At 40.7% G+C, this 17,084-nt stretch overlaps 1 protein-coding gene across 3 annotated transcripts in view; it reads right to left on the bottom strand.

Annotated features, from left to right (window-relative positions):
* sec23a (Sec23 homolog A, COPII coat complex component) overlaps window positions 1–16,694 on the bottom strand; it is a 56,475-nt gene extending 39,781 nt beyond the window's left edge. The window contains exons 1-12 of one of the 3 annotated variants that reach the window (XM_031890573.1): window positions 16,126–16,694; window positions 12,173–12,410; window positions 10,090–10,147; window positions 9,431–9,517; window positions 8,934–9,170; window positions 8,200–8,279; window positions 7,538–7,682; window positions 6,849–7,007; window positions 4,766–4,881; window positions 3,074–3,197; window positions 1,851–1,931; window positions 969–1,058 (exon numbers count right to left, since the gene is read on the bottom strand). In XM_031890573.1, the coding sequence (XP_031746433.1) occupies window positions 969–1,058; window positions 1,851–1,931; window positions 3,074–3,197; window positions 4,766–4,881; window positions 6,849–7,007; window positions 7,538–7,682; window positions 8,200–8,279; window positions 8,934–9,170; window positions 9,431–9,517; window positions 10,090–10,147; window positions 12,173–12,393 (1,398 nt within the window). In that variant the 5' untranslated portion in view covers window positions 12,394–12,410; window positions 16,126–16,694. 3 annotated transcript variants of the gene reach the window in all.
* Between the last annotated feature and the right edge of the window lie 390 nt (window positions 16,695–17,084).

The raw sequence follows: 17,084 nt of genomic DNA, 5'->3' as shown, positions 1-17,084 counted from the left end.
TACTGAGATTCTGGGCTAATGCAAAACAGCTTTCTTAGCATTTCTTTTTTAATGCTGCTGAGTATCCATGACTATTTTTGGAAGAAACATCTGCGCTGAATTTGAAAAACCCATTAGAACCAATCTGGGTTTTCTCTGCGTTTAAAACATCCTGACAGCTCCAGGCTCTCTTTACAATTTAAATGCATGTTTCATTATAATGACTGGGCTTTCCATTCCTTTAGAATTATTACCATTATTAACAGAGATTCCACCACTCTTACAAGGGTTCTGAATTGCCATGCTTGAGGCAGCCAGGTGCATAGTAAAAGGTGACACAGAAAATGCAGAACACACAACACACAATGCTAGTTTACAACACTAGAGAGAAAGGTCTACAGTTTTTATTAAAGGGATACTGTCATGATTTTTATGGTGTACTTTATATTTCTAAATGACATAGCAAATAATTCACTCTACCATTGAAAATTTTATTCTTGAACCAACAAATATATTTTTTTTAGTTGTAATATTGGTGTGTAGGAGCCATCTCAGTGTGCCTGAGTCTGAGCTTTCAGAAGGAGCCAGCACTACACATTAGAACTGCTTTCAGGTAACCTATTGTTTCTCCTACTCCCATGTAACTGGAGGAGTCCCAAGTCGGACTTGGATTTCTTACTATTGAGTGCTATTCTGATATATACTGGGAGCTGCTGTCTTGCTACCTTCCCATTTTTGCCTGGGGGGGGGGGTATCATTCCAACTTGCAGCTCAGAAGTAAAGTGTGACTGAAGTTTATCAGAGCACAGGTCACATGGCTGTGGCACCCTGGGAAATGAAGAAAATGGCTAGCCCCATGTGAAATTTCAAAATTTCTTTTGAAAAACATATTTCAATGCAGGATTCTGCTGGGGAAGCTCCATTAACTGATGTGTTTCGAAATAAACATGTTTTCCCATGACCGTATTCCTATAACTATTTGAACTTACCTGATTGACAACTTCAAAGTAAACTGCCAGTGTCGTGAAAGGGTTAATGCCACAGATTTTCCACTGGCAGGTGCCGCCTGTACCAATCTCCTGTGATTTAGGACGACACAATTGTTGGAAAAACAATTAGAAAGACATCCTAAAACATAAACAACATTCAACAATGCAGAATATTTGTGTTTCCTAGGATAACTATAATAAAGCTTTTTACTTCTCAGGCTGTAAAATGTGAATATCGTTGTCAGCAGAAAACATAAAATAAAGATATATGAGACCATTACCAGTAAAACAAACTTGCATGGCTTCATAGACACTTTAACAGCTTAACTGCAGTACAGAGCTTTAGAGAGGTTCCAGAATAGTTTAGAAACTGAGCATCGGTATCATTTCACATTCCTTTTAAAATCAGAAATTGTACAAATATAAGACACAGCAGGGTACTGAATCCTGCCATGCAAAGCATAAATGGGGAGCTGGCCTATTGCATTGGCTGAGGCATTCAGCATAGGCAACTATAAAATAGCAACATCAGAAGACAGCTTTGATTCAGAATTATCCTGCTATTACGCATTAGTATAGGTCAAAAATGAAATGAATAATAGAACATATTTCCCAATTAATTAGCAGTAGGGAGAAACCCACACAAAAGTAAAACTGAAAAAGTCTGACAACCACTGCTTTAGATGTATTTAGACCCTTAACCAATTATCCAATTTTACTGAAGAATAAATCCTATTTTGAAATTTTCTTCTGTGATATTTATGAATTATTGTGTAAAGAAATGTTCATAAACAGACATAAACATACATCCAAACATGAATTTATAGAACTTACTATAGGCTTTATATTTGTGGTCATAATTAGTTCCGAAACAGCACTTACATTTTCAGACACACATGGGCCTTTGGCATTCAGGGATACACATGGCCCGATGGCACCAGATATCTTTAACTCTCTTGAAGTCTTCAAAGCACATAAATAAGAGAAAAGTGTAAATTTCAGTGCAAAACAAATACAAATTAAAGGGGCAGTTCACCTTTGAGTTAACTTTTAATATTTCATAGAATATGTTATAGAAGATCAACTTTTCAATTGGTCTTCATTTTTTATCTTTTATTATATAAAATTATTTTCCTTCTTCTTTTGTCTCTTTCCAGCTCTCAAATGGGGTTAATGACCCTAGCAGCCATAAGGGGCCCATTTACTTACTCGCGAACCGGCCGAATGCGTCCGATTGCGTTTTTTTCGTAATGATCGGTATTTGGAAAATTATCGCAACTTTTTCGTTGCCATCCGAATGTTGCGCAAAATCTGGCGATTTTTTCGTAGCGTTAAAACTTGCGCGAAAAGTCGCGCCTTTTTCGTAGCCATTCTGAAAGTTACGCAAAATGTTGCGATTTTTTTGTAGCGTTCGGATTCATTCAAGCTTCAGTATGGTGACTTTTCTTGGGCCAGGTTGGAGCTGCAGGGTGCCATTGAGTCCTATGGGAGGCTTCCAAAATCATGCTAAGTCTGAAAGTTTCGGCCGCCGCTTACGAGCGCTCAATACGAAAAAGTCGCGACAAGATACAAGCGAATCGTTATGGCTACGTTTTTTCGCGAAAATCGTATTGGTAACGAAAAAGTCGCGACAATTTCCGAAAAGTCGTAAAGGCACCGAAAAAATCGCAAAAAATACGAAAAAGTCGCAAAATGTTTGTTTTCCAATCGGAATTTTTCCAATTCGTATTCGAATTCGTGTCTTAGTAAATCAGCCCCTAAAAGTTGACACAAAGATGAGCAACCCTATTAAGTCATCCACAGCTTACTCTTTACTGGGCCATGAACTATATAATGAATTATACAGATTTATTTCACATTTCCTTGTCTACAAAATGAAAAGTGATAGAACTCTGCAATTTTATTTTAACCTACAGTGTAATATGAAGACTACATCAGCAGAGTTGATGCTGTTTCCCCCTGACAGATCCCAGAGACCTGCCAGAAGGACAACAATAGGATCTACCCAATTTGGCTATCCATGTGCAGGGCGAAATAGATCAGTTCATTGGCCCACGGGCCCAAAATAAGATGATCTATAACAAGTGATACCTAAAAGTGCTTACCTTGATTTCTAGGGTTCCACCAAATGCCATCTTGAAATTGCTCTGTGCATCTTTGGTAAAAACTCTTTGGAAGGTTTGTTTGAAGAGAGATGTATTAAAGGAATCACCCATCACCATGTATCCTCTGTAGAAAGAAAACAAAATTTACAAAATAAAAATATCACTACAATAATCAAATTGGATAGTTCTTAACTCAGTAAACTGGCAAGTACTGAAAGAGGAGCGCTTTAATATCAAAACTAGTGTTAGTAAATTAGTGATTAATACAAAGGGAAGTCACCCAATGTGTTCTAATTTGCTTCTATAAGCTAAGTACACAAGCAACAGACAATGGCAACCATCCTTTGTAAGCTCAGATAATTGCATTTTCAGTGACAGATCTCTCTGCTTTCTGGATCTTAGAGAGACAGCCTTAATAGCAGCCAACTGATTAGCAAGTCATGCGTTCAGTCCAAGAAATATAAAATACCAAGCCCTAACTTGTAGCATTATAAAAAATGAAAATGACTAAGAGGCTGATTTATAAACACAGTGCTAAATTGCACCAGGGCAATTACCAATAGCAAGTAACCAGCACTTTGTTTCCATTTTATTTAAATTATACCAGGGCAATGAAAACTAACTGCTGGTTGGTTGCTATTGGTAACTGCCCTGGTAGATTTTATGTCCTAAATAAGTTAATCAGTGAAATAAAATATCGGTCTTGTGGTAGGTTTTTTTATTAAAGCCTGTGGCACATCAGGCAAAAGGAAATCAAATGACATTTGGGTCGTCATGTGGTGGAACATATAAAAATGTACCACATGCAAAAGTTAAAGCCAGTACTGGAACTGAGGGTGGGAAGGTGGGGCACATGCTTTGGGTGCAGCAGAGGGGAAAGGACATGATCAGTGGGGGAACAACAGCCAGAGGCAGTGTGCACCGAGAGGAAAGATGGAGAAAGATGGTGAGCAGGCATGCAGGGTACCAGGCCAAGTAGTATAGTCTAGAGCACCAATACTACTTGACCTAACTATTGCTGAAACATCTATAGGAGTATGGGAATGTAGCAAATGGCAGTAGGAGAACATCATTCTGAAAATCAACTCCACCATTGACATAAACTGCTAAAGTCAAATGGTGCTATTAATTCAAGTAATTACTGGCATTTACCATAAAAAAGGGCAAAGGTTTTCTGAGATCCAGTAACTCGCAGAAATCAATCCTATTTTTGCCTTCGCCACACTAATAATTAAGCTAATTCTTGAATGGCAGGTATGGGTTACTAGTTCTGGGTAAACATTTGCCCGTGCTACTGTACGCTTGATAACCCGTGAAATAATTGGTTAGAACAAGCCAGCCTGCTGCCACCGTGATATCAGAAATGTTTCCTAGCAACTGATACATGTCTCATTAAGTCAGACACCCTATTGAACCAGTTCTGTTTGTGGCACTAATTAACTCAAACATGTTTCTCTACCTCTACCAGAAGCACTAGTGTATATGAATATTTTTGAACTGCTTGATCTCATAAACGAGCATATAAAGATTACCTGCTCTTGTTCACTGTTAACACTTTATCAGATTGAAGGTGAGCAAATACATAAGCATAGCCAGATGTTAGATAAGTCCTGACTACTCCGTACTGAAGAGTGACGTTTAGGTGTTAGGAACTGGATGAAAATTAAGTCGTTGATAAAAATGTATAGTTACCCTGTATTGTTCGGACAGCATTTCATTTCCAGCAGCCCAGTCTGATCCAATGCACAGGCATAAATATCAATGACGTGGCCAGAGGCAGCAGCACGGTGTGCAAGGGCTTCATAATGCTACACGGATAGAAAATGTACAGTTCAGCTTGAATTATTATACAAGCAACATCTGACACAAACAGGGATGCACTCAATCCACTTTTTTGGATTTGTCTGAACCCCCTAATCCTTTGTAAAGGATTCGGCCAAATACCGAACCGAATCCTAACTAGCATATGCTAATTAGGTCTTGGAAGGGCTAAATATTGTTGCGTGCAAAGCGCGCCTCGACAAATTTCCATGTTAAGGCGACAAAAAGTCACATGGTTTCTAGGATTTGGATTCGCTCACGACCATGGATTTGGCCGAATCCTGCTGAAAAAAGCCAATCTTGGCCGAATCCCGAACCGAATCCTGGATTTGGTGCATCCCTAGAAACAAAGCTAACAGATCTATGGTGTAACACTGTGAGACCTAACAACCAGCCAGCATTTAGTAATCAATGCTTTTGTGGGGTAGAAGAAGCAATACTTATTGATGATTGATTGCAAGAGGTTACTACCTGGATCCAATCTAAGTTATGCCCTAGCTAGGCTCAAAAAGTAACATAAACAAAAGATGTGGCTACATGTTATGGTGTTAGAGCAGGTTTGGGAACCTTTTATAAGGGTTGTTCACCTTTAAATTAACTTTAAAGTGATACTGACACCAGAGTAAGTAAATCTTTTTTTACATCTATCATAACATTGTCTTTGCAAGAACTTTATAATTTTGCCATAAAAATTTTTGCCTGAGGCCCTTACATAACCTGTCTGATCCCCCGTGTTCCTCTTTGAGGGGGCTGCCATATTTGTCTTTTAGCATTAGAAGCTATAACTGACAGGCTGAGAAGGGACAGTCAGGTTGGCAAAACAGTCAGGTTTATGGACTTCAAGTAACAATTACTTACAAAACCAAACCTGTCAGCGAAAAACCGTCAACACGACTTATAGGGAACTTTTTATGTATATTCATATTTTGAAAAGTAGTTTTTTCGTGTCAGTATCACTTTAACATAATATAGAGAATGCTATTCTGAGAACAGGAAAGAGGCAGAAGAGGAAGGCAAATTATTCAAAAACTAAGATCAAAATAACAAGACCAAATAACAAGTTGTTTAGAATAGGCCATGCTATAACACAAGTTGACCTTAAAGTGAACCGATCATTTAAAAAAACTGTAATGTGAATAAACATGTGAGATACATAATAAGGGGAATGTGGATGCACACAAATACAAGGTGTTTTTTGTTATATAACCCAGTATGAATTATTCTATAGCCTTTTGTACCTTGCAGCATTAATAAAAATGTCTGTGGTGTTATACAAAAAGTAGCCATAATCCTTTATATTGTGCATTATTCTACTACAGCAGACTGTATCAAACTAAAGTATGTACTCTACTTGCTACAAGAGAAGCGCTGAACCCCCCAAATCCACTGTAAGGGATTTGGCTGAATACCGAACCGAATCCGGATCCTAATTAGCATAAACTAATCAGGATATGGAAGGGTTAAATGGTGCCATGTGCAGCGTGTGTGGAAAAACTTTCCACTTCCATGTTAACATGGCAACATTTAACCCTTCCATATCCTAATTAGGATTCGGTTTGGCCAGGACCATGGATTCGGCAGAATCCGAACCCTGTTAAAAAAGGCTGAATCCTGGCCAAATACCAAACCGAATCCTGGATTCCGTGCATCCCTAATTGCTACACCTACCTTTTTAAAACTCTTACATGCTTTTAGCAAATGTAAAAGTATTTATGGAACTGAGAAGGTCACACCAAACTAATATGATGTAATCACAAAAACTACAACACATGCTGAAAGGTAAGAAGCATGATGCTTTCCCACAATAAGGAAACGGGAATCCTAGATGGTAGAAAGCCTTGTACTTCCTCAAAGCATATGTGCAAGAGGTAACATGAGATATTACAAGCTGCATGTGTGCTGAAAGTAAAAAATGCAGGACTCCTGCCACAGGAGGTGAAATTCCAGTACTTACTTTGGTTGCCTTTTTGACGTACTTGGCATTGTCCTTTTCAATATCATGCCATGAACGGATAGGGGTCTTTAGCTCATCACCCACCACCATCCCTGGACCCTGAGTGGCTGGCCCCCCGATAAACATCATTATGCGTGCGCCAGTGTTGGGGAATGTGCACTGTTTCAAAAGGAAAATAACAGTAAGCATCATTGCTATTTATCATCTGCAGTGGACTGCCAGCCCTCCCTTTATTTCCTTACTAGACTTGCACCCTATCCCATTCACGCACACTATAGACATTTGATCAGAGGTCAGTTAACCTGCCTTTATGTTTTTGAGTATTGGTGAAAACCAATGCAGACAAAGGGAAAACAAAGAAACTCCTTGCAGATAGTACCCTGGCCTGAAATAAACCTAGGACCACAATTTTGCAATGCTAACCATTGGACCCTTGTGCTGCTCTGTTTACCCAGACAAAACAGTCATGGCAGGATTTTCCAAATACACAGTCAACAAAAAGCAATAAAAAAAAGCTGAATTAAATAAAAGTAACTTTACAAAAAGTAGTTAGGAAACCAGTCTATCCAGACCTACTTACTAAGCTAAACAAATTAATAAAAAAACAACAAGAAATTAGCCATTTTAAACTCTCTCCTGTCTCACCACCCACAAAAAACTGGTGTATTCAAAATGTTTTTTCTGTTCACCTCAAGAAGTCCAACTGCTATGGAGAGGGCAGCTCCAGATGATCTGAGAGGCCTCTTGCCTTGAGGAACTGGCCATGGATCCCTTTGCAGCTCTCCTAGAAGGTCAGTGAGATTCATGTCGATGTTCTGCACTGGTTGTAAAAATCTGGGAATGACAAATAATAAACATAAGTGAGAAGCCGTAGAAAATCTGTGTTCCTGTAAGTAAATTTTAGGTTTACACAGGAAGACAAACTGTGTTCCTTATGCGAAAAAGCAGCAGTGGCGAGTAGTTACTTGCACTTAAGCACAAGCTGACAATCTGCCTCATGCCCCATGAGGCAGATTGTCAGCCTGTGTTTAAGGGCTAAGGCCCTCTTAGCTTCAGAGAAAAAATAAAGATGTATTATAAGTATATACACTTAAGGACAAATTTATTAAACGCAATCTTTTCGGAAGTGTCTTTTCAGATGTGTCTTTGTGAGTTGCTCTATGGTGGGTGCAATGTAACATGTATTTAGTGATTTATTTTTATGTAAAAGATCCTTAAACCAGCAATTCAAGCATAGTCAACAGCTATTATTTATATATTGCTCCCTTGTGTTGTGTTGTCTTTACATTACAACAAATGAGAACAAAAGAATATTATATACCAATATATATTAACATATTATTATGTTTACCTGTTGGATGGAGGGGGTTGTTGAACTTGTGGCCCACGGCCTTGTTGGGCTGCTGGAGATTTTGTAAGAGATAACATTTCCTGAAACAGAGCACAGAGACTATTTAGTAAATCAAGTTTATATTCTCAAGAATGCAATTTTAATCTAAGTCCAAATTATGTACCACTGGTCCCAACCACTGTCCTTTTCTAAAAAATGTCTTGCTTTGCATTTACACATAATTAATTAGCCTGCACTGGCAAAAATTGTGCCTTATTTCTCAAATTTGTGCTCTGATTTCTACATTTACAGTATAAAGTGCTCCATAAAAAAAAAAAATCAAGCTCAGAAGACATAACTAACATAACACAGCTATTGTGGTACCTTATCCCATTCTAATATGGAAATGGCTCCCCCTGCTGGCTAAGGGTGATGGCATGTCACCTGAAATACTGAGAACACTGAAAATCTCTGCGGGTGCAATTCATCAATCAGGTAATCGCGCAAAGTGTTTTTCAATGCAAATGCCACAATTACTACATTAATGTGTTTTACACAAGCTGATTTTCATTGTTCTGGTGTGAAGGTATTGCAGGTAATTTGTTTGCTCGCAAGTAACTATGATTTTCTACAGACGAAAGAACGCCCTGTGGGCTGGTAAAATGATTCATATAATAAATACTGGTGGCACTACATTTCCTTACAATAAAGCTCTAAAGCTCAATTACACTTCAACACAATTTCTTAATTTGTACCTGGATTTGCTTTCCAGTAAGGTCTTTATTTCCTCTAAAAACATAGCTCTTCGAGATGCCTTCACATCCCAGTTCATGTACGTGAACCATCCGTCCAAATGTTATCAGCCCCACGAGTGCTGTAGGAGGCAGCAGACTGAGGGACATTTGCATGGACTCCTTAAGAGCTTGAAGATCTTCATCTTCCATGCAAGTGTCCACAACATACAGAAAGATCAGTGGCATCTGAGGTCCACGCTAAACATGGCAACCGAGAAAGAGAGAACATTTTGTTATGTGCAATAAAGTCAAACAAAGTGTAAAGAAGGATGAAAATAAACCCAAAGAGAAGAAAAAAAGATAACTCATAGTAAATCCCAAAGGAAAATATATTTAAAAATATATTTAAACAGAAAAGAAAATAATAAAAGCCCCACTCTCCAGTCTTGAGAAACCAAAGCCCTCGTATCCCAAACAGGGTGATTATGAGTGAGTGAGTAAGTGAGTGAGTTCCTCACCTGAACCACATACTCAATACTAGAAAACTGAGGCAGAAGCTCTGCAGGTTGATTCATTTCTGAGATGCCTGCATATGTAGGGGGAAACTGGAAAAGAAAGAAAAGGTCATACTTCCTAATAATAGCAACCACAATGTAATGTAGCATTCTATCATGTTAAAATCACCTCTAGCACAAATTTATAGCAGGCAAGCTAGTTAGAAAGTTCAAATATTCCAACTTAGCTTGTGTAAGGAAAATTAGCAAATCAAAAATGGATTGGTAAATGTAATAAACATGCAAAACAACATGCATTCTTTTTTAAATGATTAGGAGTAACTCAGTGGTTACATTAGCAGAGAAGGGTACAGAGCCTTGGGCCTAATGCACAAAGATGGAAATTGCAAAATTTGTCTCACAGAAAATAAATGGTATATCAATATATGTATATATTGAATAAGCAAAGAATAAGCAAGAATTAGAGGTTCCTGGAGTGCAACCTTTTTGAAAAAGGGAAGGCACAACAGATTGCCACCCTTGCCTTAACTCCGAAAGTTCCTAACCCTAGCTTGGAGGTAAAGTGCTTAATGAAAGCAAACACTGTCAGGTTTATTGTGGTGGGGTTCCTATGCAAAAAAGCCTTCAGATTCTCTTGTTATGAGCCAATCATTGCTGATTACCTGATTTCGTTGGTAACAGAAGTTGCATGCCCAAAGTTTTGCTCGATAATCCACTTGGCTGCAAAATAAACACATAAAATATTCATGAAGGCAGGCTAACATTTCTCAATCAGACACACGCCAATAAGCTGCCAACGTGGTCTGGGGGGGTTTGTGGCCATCTTAACAATGCAGTTTATCTTGCAATTATATAAAAAAATTGCATTCAAAAACTGTTACAGTTGTTACTGCTATTGTTAGCCAATATCTTAACCAGATTTACAGCTTAAAAGAATAGTGTCCTAAGAATCAAAATTGATTACTTTTGTCTGAAAACAATGTGTAATATTGAGTAAAGCTGCCCATACATGTACCAGTACTATTGAACAATATGAAGTATAAATATTGGCATGAGTATGGTGATCCTGACCAATATCCACACATTTTGGACACTGGTTGGTTTGGGCTGGTTAAAAATCTCATCTACCCATGCACCATAATGGCCAAGTTCTTGGTGCATCAAGGCTACTCCTCCCTTCCTGCTGTTTGCCTGAGAAATTGAAACAATAGAAAGGTCCACATATGACCACCTTAACACAAAGTAGTTTTCCTTTAAAGGAACAGTAACACCAAAAAATGAAAGTTTTTTAAAGTAATTAAAATATAATGTACTGTTGCCCTGCACTGGTAAAAGTTGTGTGTTTGCTACAGTAATACTACTATAGTTTATATAAATAAACTGCTGTGTAGCCATGAGGGCAGCCATTAAAGTTGGAAAAAAGGAGAAAAGGCACAGGTTACATAGCAGATAACAGATGACCTCTCTAGAATACAATAGTGTTTATCTGTTATCTCCTATGTGCCTGTGCCTTTTCTCCCTTGAATGGCTGCCCCCGTGGCTAAACAGCAGCTTTCTAAATTTCTGAGGCAAACACACCAGTTGTACCAGTGCAGGGCAGCAGTATATTTTATTCTTATTACTTTTATACGCCTTTATTTTTTGGTGTTACTGTACCTTTAACTCTGCTTTTTATTGGCACTCATAAGACTATATCCTTTCTGGTGAAGAACACAAGTAGATAAAAATAATTCTTACAAATACTAATGGCTTTCAAAGGGAGATTTTTATCTTGATGGAGAGGCACAAGTAAATTAAACTTTAATACCAACTAATGGGTTACTCAGAGAGTATAAGCTCTTCATCAGGGTTTTTTGATGCCCAGTCTGGATAGAGACAACTAATGCTGGTAGAAGACAGAAAGCAACTGAGCACTTTTTCAAGCACCAATTAAATGTTACCACTTTGTGCTCTGTGTTCTGTCCCTGCCTACAAGCAATTTTAATTCATTTCACATTAATATTATAAGATTTTTTATTTTACTAATACCAAACCTGTATTTTCTTACTGTGACCTAACCATGTGTGTGTTGCTTCGGATCTGATGTAAACACATTTATGGATCACATGATGAGCCTTGTGGGAGGAGTTTTATTTTTAACACTGAAAAACTGTAGAGAAACACTGGCTTTTCAGCTATTCCCACTATTTATACTTATAGGAAATAATCTTAATACTTGAGTGTCTTAATAAAGGCTGCTGATATGAATTTAGTAATCCAGTTTCTGAATGTGAACTTGCAGTTATGTGTTTTTATAGGGCACTAGTTGGCACCACTAGACGGTATATATACCATATAGCAAATGCTGTACAAATGTAATATTTATGTTGCACACTGGTTAATATGAAATATTGGGGGGGGGGGGGGGGTTGCGCTGCTATTTACTGTTTGATAATGGGATATAATTTAAGTAATATATTCATATTTGGGTGGAGGGAGTTCCATGGGGTTGAGACTTTTGCATTAGGTACAGTGCCAGCATACAGCATCTACAGCACCCTGTAAATGGCTGCCACATCAGGCTCCTGCATGATCTGGTCACAGTCTGTCACACCATATTGTCAAACAGTGGCCCAGTATTGGTAGCAATCCACAGGATTAAATCTATGCAACCACTTTACAAGGATAAAGCTGCAGTAAGAAGAAGTGCAGCAGTTCAGTGTACTGCGATTGGCGCACTGTACATATGAATGCAGCCAGACTTACCATAAAGGATTGAGTACAGCTCTGCATGTAGTCCTGCTGCACAAAACAGGTTCATACTGTATAGGGGGCAAGTCTGGTCGCTCTTTTAGCGGTGTCAAGAGAGCAGCTACAGGAACCACCATCCTTGTGGCTTCCAGGCGGCTTGATGGCCACACATTCCAGCTGAAGCGAACCCCATCTCTGTCTTCATTTTGCTGAATAAATTCCAGAAAGGTGGTCATCGCAAGACACCCCTGTCCTTTAAAATAAAACAGTATACTTTAAATGGTGAAAACACAGCTATAAATTCCTGAGAGTGAGGGAAGGTTGTAGACCAATTCTAAATCTCTCCCTAACTGGTCTTCAAAATACAATAGGCCCTTCCTTTTCAATTAACTGAGACACCCCCACCCCCCAAGTTTTGGGAGGGAAGCCCCACAGCTTGGGAAACACTGATTCACAAAGAAGAATGAATAGTGCAAAATACAAAGAGATACCATAAGCAAACCTGTTTTAGTCTACTAAAAGAAGCTAATTTTGAATCTAAAATTTAATGAAATTTAGTGAAAGTATTTTCTATCCTTTAAAATGAGAAAAATGGTCAAGGGTCTAAAGAATTGCAAAGCCTTGTATATCAAGATTTTTTATAACAGCATTTAGGCACCTAGCAACATAGTAACTTTCAGTACTCTTAATTACTGTTAATTGTAGGTACTACGACTTATGTCAACAATATTTCCCTGGAGTTCAAGAAACTGAAGTGTGTATTTATATATGGTTTTCTACACAATATAAAGGCCGCTCCTTACATGATGCAACAGCAAAATAAATGGATACCAAAGGAAACTCCTACTCTACGGTAAAATAGTACACTACCGTTTCTAAAACTGCTAGACTGGTACAGTCAACATTATAAGATTTAGTGAATTTAGCAAATTTAATAGCTAGACTTCAGTCATCCTGTTATTAAATATTGTAATGGAAGTCACTGCACCAGTGAGTAACAATTGCCATAAACACCTGACGCCATTGCCAATAGCTTGTTTTTGGACCAGGTATGAAAGATTGAGTCTAAATCCATTTGCTGAATGTTATACTCAACCATTTACTTGAACTAAATTTCCCAGTGAAGTAGTTCTGAACAACTTGGTGTAGACCTGTTCTAGAGAAACAAAGGTAAACCACTTGATCTAGATAAAAAATCCACTGGGGAAAATCCTGCACTCAATTTTGACACACAGATAACCCACTAGGGAGAGTTTTGCACTAAACTGAGGTAGGCCGTTAGGTGCAGACCTACTCCAAAAAAACATAGAAAAAAAAAATAGGGAAAACCCTGGGTTCAGATACATAGGTAACCCATGGGTGCAGCCCTGATCTAGAAGTATATAGGTAACCCAGGAGGAGCAGCCCTGCATTAGAGATACAAAGCTAACCCAGGGGGTGCAGCCCCACTCTACAGATACATAGGTTACCTAGGGGGTGCAGTCTGCACTATAGATACATAGATTTCCCAGGGGGAGCAGCACTGCACTAGAGATACATAGGTAACCCACGGGGTGCAGCCCCGCAATAGAGATACATATGTAACTAAGGGGATGCAGCCCTACCCTAGAAATACATCAGTAACCAAGGGGGTGCAGTCCAGTATTAGAGATACATAGGTAGCCCAGTGGCCACATCCCTGCATTAGAAGTACATAGGTAACCCAGGGGGTGCAGCCCTGCATTAGACATACATAGGTAACCCAGGGGGTACAGCCCTACATTAGAGATACATAGGTAACCCAGGGGGTGCAGCCCTGCAATAGAGATACATAGGTAACCCAGGGGGTGCAGCCCTGCATTAGAGATACATAGGTAACCCAGGGGGTGCAGCCCTGCATTAAAGATACATAGGTAACCCAGGGGGTGCAGCCCTGCATTAGAGATACATAGATTTCCCAGGGGGAGCAGCACTGCACTAGAGATACATAGGTAACCCACGGGGTGCAGCCCCGCAATAGAGATACATAGGTAACCCAGGGGGTGCAGCCCTACACTAGAAATACATCAGTAACCCAGGGGGTGCAGCCCAGTATTAGAGATACATAGGTAGCCCAGTGGCCACATCCCTGCATTAGAAGTACATAGGTAACCCAGGGGGTGCAGCCCTGCATTAGAGATACATAGGTAACCCAGGGGGTGCAGCCCTGCATTAGAGATACATAGGTAACCCAGGGGGTGCAGCCATGCATTAGAGATACATAGGTAACCTAGGGGGTGCACCCCTGCATTAGAAGTACATAGGTAACCCAGGGGGTGCAGCCCTGCATTAGAGATACACAGGTAACCCAGGGGGTGCAGCCCTGCATTAGAGATACATAAGTAACCCAGGGGGTGCAGCCCTGCATTAGAGATACATAGGTAACCCAGGGAGAGCAGCCCTGCATTAGACATATATAGGTAACCCAGGGGGAGCAGACCTGCATTAGAGATACATAGGTAACCCAGGTGGTGCAGCCCTGCATTAGAGATACATAGGTAACCCAGGGAGAGCAGCCCTGCATTAGACATATATAGGTAACCCAGGGGGAGCAGCCCTGCATTAGACATATATAGGTAACCCAGGGGGTGCAGCCATGCATTAGAGATACATAGGTAACCCAGGGGGAGCAGCCCTGCATTAGATATACATAGGTAACCCAGGGGGTGCAGCCATGCATTAGAGGTACATAGGTAACCCAGGGGGAGCAGCCCTGCATTAGATATACATAGGTAACCCAGGGGGTGCAGCCATGCATTAGAGGTACATAGGTAACCCAGGGAGAGCAGCCCTGTATTAGACATATATAGGTAACCCAGGGGGTGCAGCCATGCATTAGAGATACATAGGTAACCCAGGCGGTGCAGCCCTGCATTAGACATATATAGGTAACCCAAGGGGTGCAGCCCTGCATTAGACATATATAGGTAACCCAGGGGGTGCAGTCATGCATTAGAGGTACATAGGTAACCCAGGGGGTGCAGCCCTGCATTAGAGGTACATAGGTAACCCAGGGGGTACAGTCATGCATTAGAGGTACATAGGTAACCCAGGGGGTGCAGCCCTGCATTAGAGGTACATAGGTAACCCAGGGGGTGCAGCCCTGCATTAGAGGTACATAGGTAACCCAGGGGGTGCAGCCCTGCATTAGAGGTACATAGGTAACCCAGGGGGTGCAGCCCTGCATTAGAGATACATAGGTAACCCAGGGGGAGCAGCCCTGCATTAGAGGTACATAGGTAACCCAGGGGGAGCAGCCATGCATTAGAGATCCATGGGTAACCCAGGGGGAGCAGCCATGCATTAGAGATCCATGGGTAACCCAGGGGGTGCAGCCCTGCATTAGAGATCCATGGGTAACCCAGGGGGAGCAGCCATGCATTAGAGATCCATGGGTAACCCAGGGGGTGCAGCCCTGCATTAGAGATCCATGGGTAACCCAGGGGGAGCAGCCATGCATTAGAGATCCATGGGTAACCCAGGGGGAGCAGCCATGCATTAGAGATCCATGGGTAACCCAGGGGGTGCAGCCCTGCATTAGAGATCCATGGGTAACCCAGGGGGTGCAGCCCTGCATTAGAGATCCATGGGTAACCCAGGGGGTGCAGCCCTGCATTAGAGATCCATGGGTAACCCAGGGGGTGCAGCCATGCATTAGAGATCCATGGGTAACCCAGGGGGAGCAGCCATGCATTAGAGATCCATGGGTAACCCAGGGGGTGCAGCCTGACACGCCGGTAGTTCCATGGGGAAGCCCTGCAATAGTTGCATTTGGCTAAACTTGGATTCTGAACTCTGCTCCCCTCTGAGTTCTGCTCTTCAGTGCCAGTCCCTGCTGCACTATTTGTTCTGACGTTTCGCCCCTACTAACACTAAGTAATGCTCACTTTACTCGCAGTTACTGCCGCAGTGCCACCCTTCATGTCACACAATCTCTGACTGCCACTTACCTCTTACTCTCCGCTCCACTAGCTCTCTCAGTCAGTCTCAGCTGCCAGCTAGCGCACCGCGTGACGTCACCAACATGGCGGCGCCCACTGCCACGTCAAGAAGCGGAATGCCTTCTCAGGAATGAGTGACAGTGAGGGCAGTTAGAGTTGGGGGGTGACTGATGGAATTCCTGCTACAGGCTGCGTGTGCATATACCATTACACTAGGGTCCATAGCTGTTGGTTAGTTAGCGTGAGGGACGTAGGCACTGCGCCAGCGCGCATTATTCCCAGCCATTCAATTCCCGCTAGCCAGATTATTATACTTTGTATATAGCGACCAAAACAAAATCCAGATGATTCTATTCAGTGCAGTAAGGTATGTGTAACCAGTTAGTTATTGCTGATAAAGTAAATGCCAAAACAGAATTATTTCTTGGTTGTTGAGGTTACACACAAAAAAAACCACTTTTTTATATGACTTTGCTACCAACATGTCGTTTGGCCAAATAGAGATAATGGGACCAAGATCAAATATGACATAGAGAGGCTAACAGGAGAGAAACATAAAACACACATTGCCTGACCATGGCCAAATATCCGTTGGTCAAGTCCTTAGGACTCTGGAGGGGTCAAGTCATCCATCCGCTTTTAATACTACAAGTATTTGGCAGACATTCTGTCAAGTTACACCTCTTTCTGGCTGCATTTCTTAAAATTGTAGAGTAATTAATAAAACCTGTTGTGAGTTGCTGAGCCTTACTGCACAGCACACATGCTGACTTCCATCCCTAGGAAGAGTAATCTGAATTGCATCTCAACAAGTTCTCACAAATATTTTTTAATGACTATTCAAAGCAATATTTAAGTGGAATAATGTAAGAATGCATAACAACGTTTCAGCTAGATATAATGGGAACCAGAAAGCATATTCACACTGGGGTGGGTTTTTATGTTGCAATGATTTTTATTAAACAGAT

The sequence above is a fragment of the Xenopus tropicalis genome, chromosome 8 (assembly GCF_000004195.4).
Source record: "Xenopus tropicalis strain Nigerian chromosome 8, UCB_Xtro_10.0, whole genome shotgun sequence".
In the NCBI taxonomy this organism is placed as follows: Eukaryota; Metazoa; Chordata; class Amphibia; order Anura; family Pipidae; genus Xenopus; species Xenopus tropicalis.
This window is presented reverse-complemented; position numbering and strand designations above follow the sequence as displayed.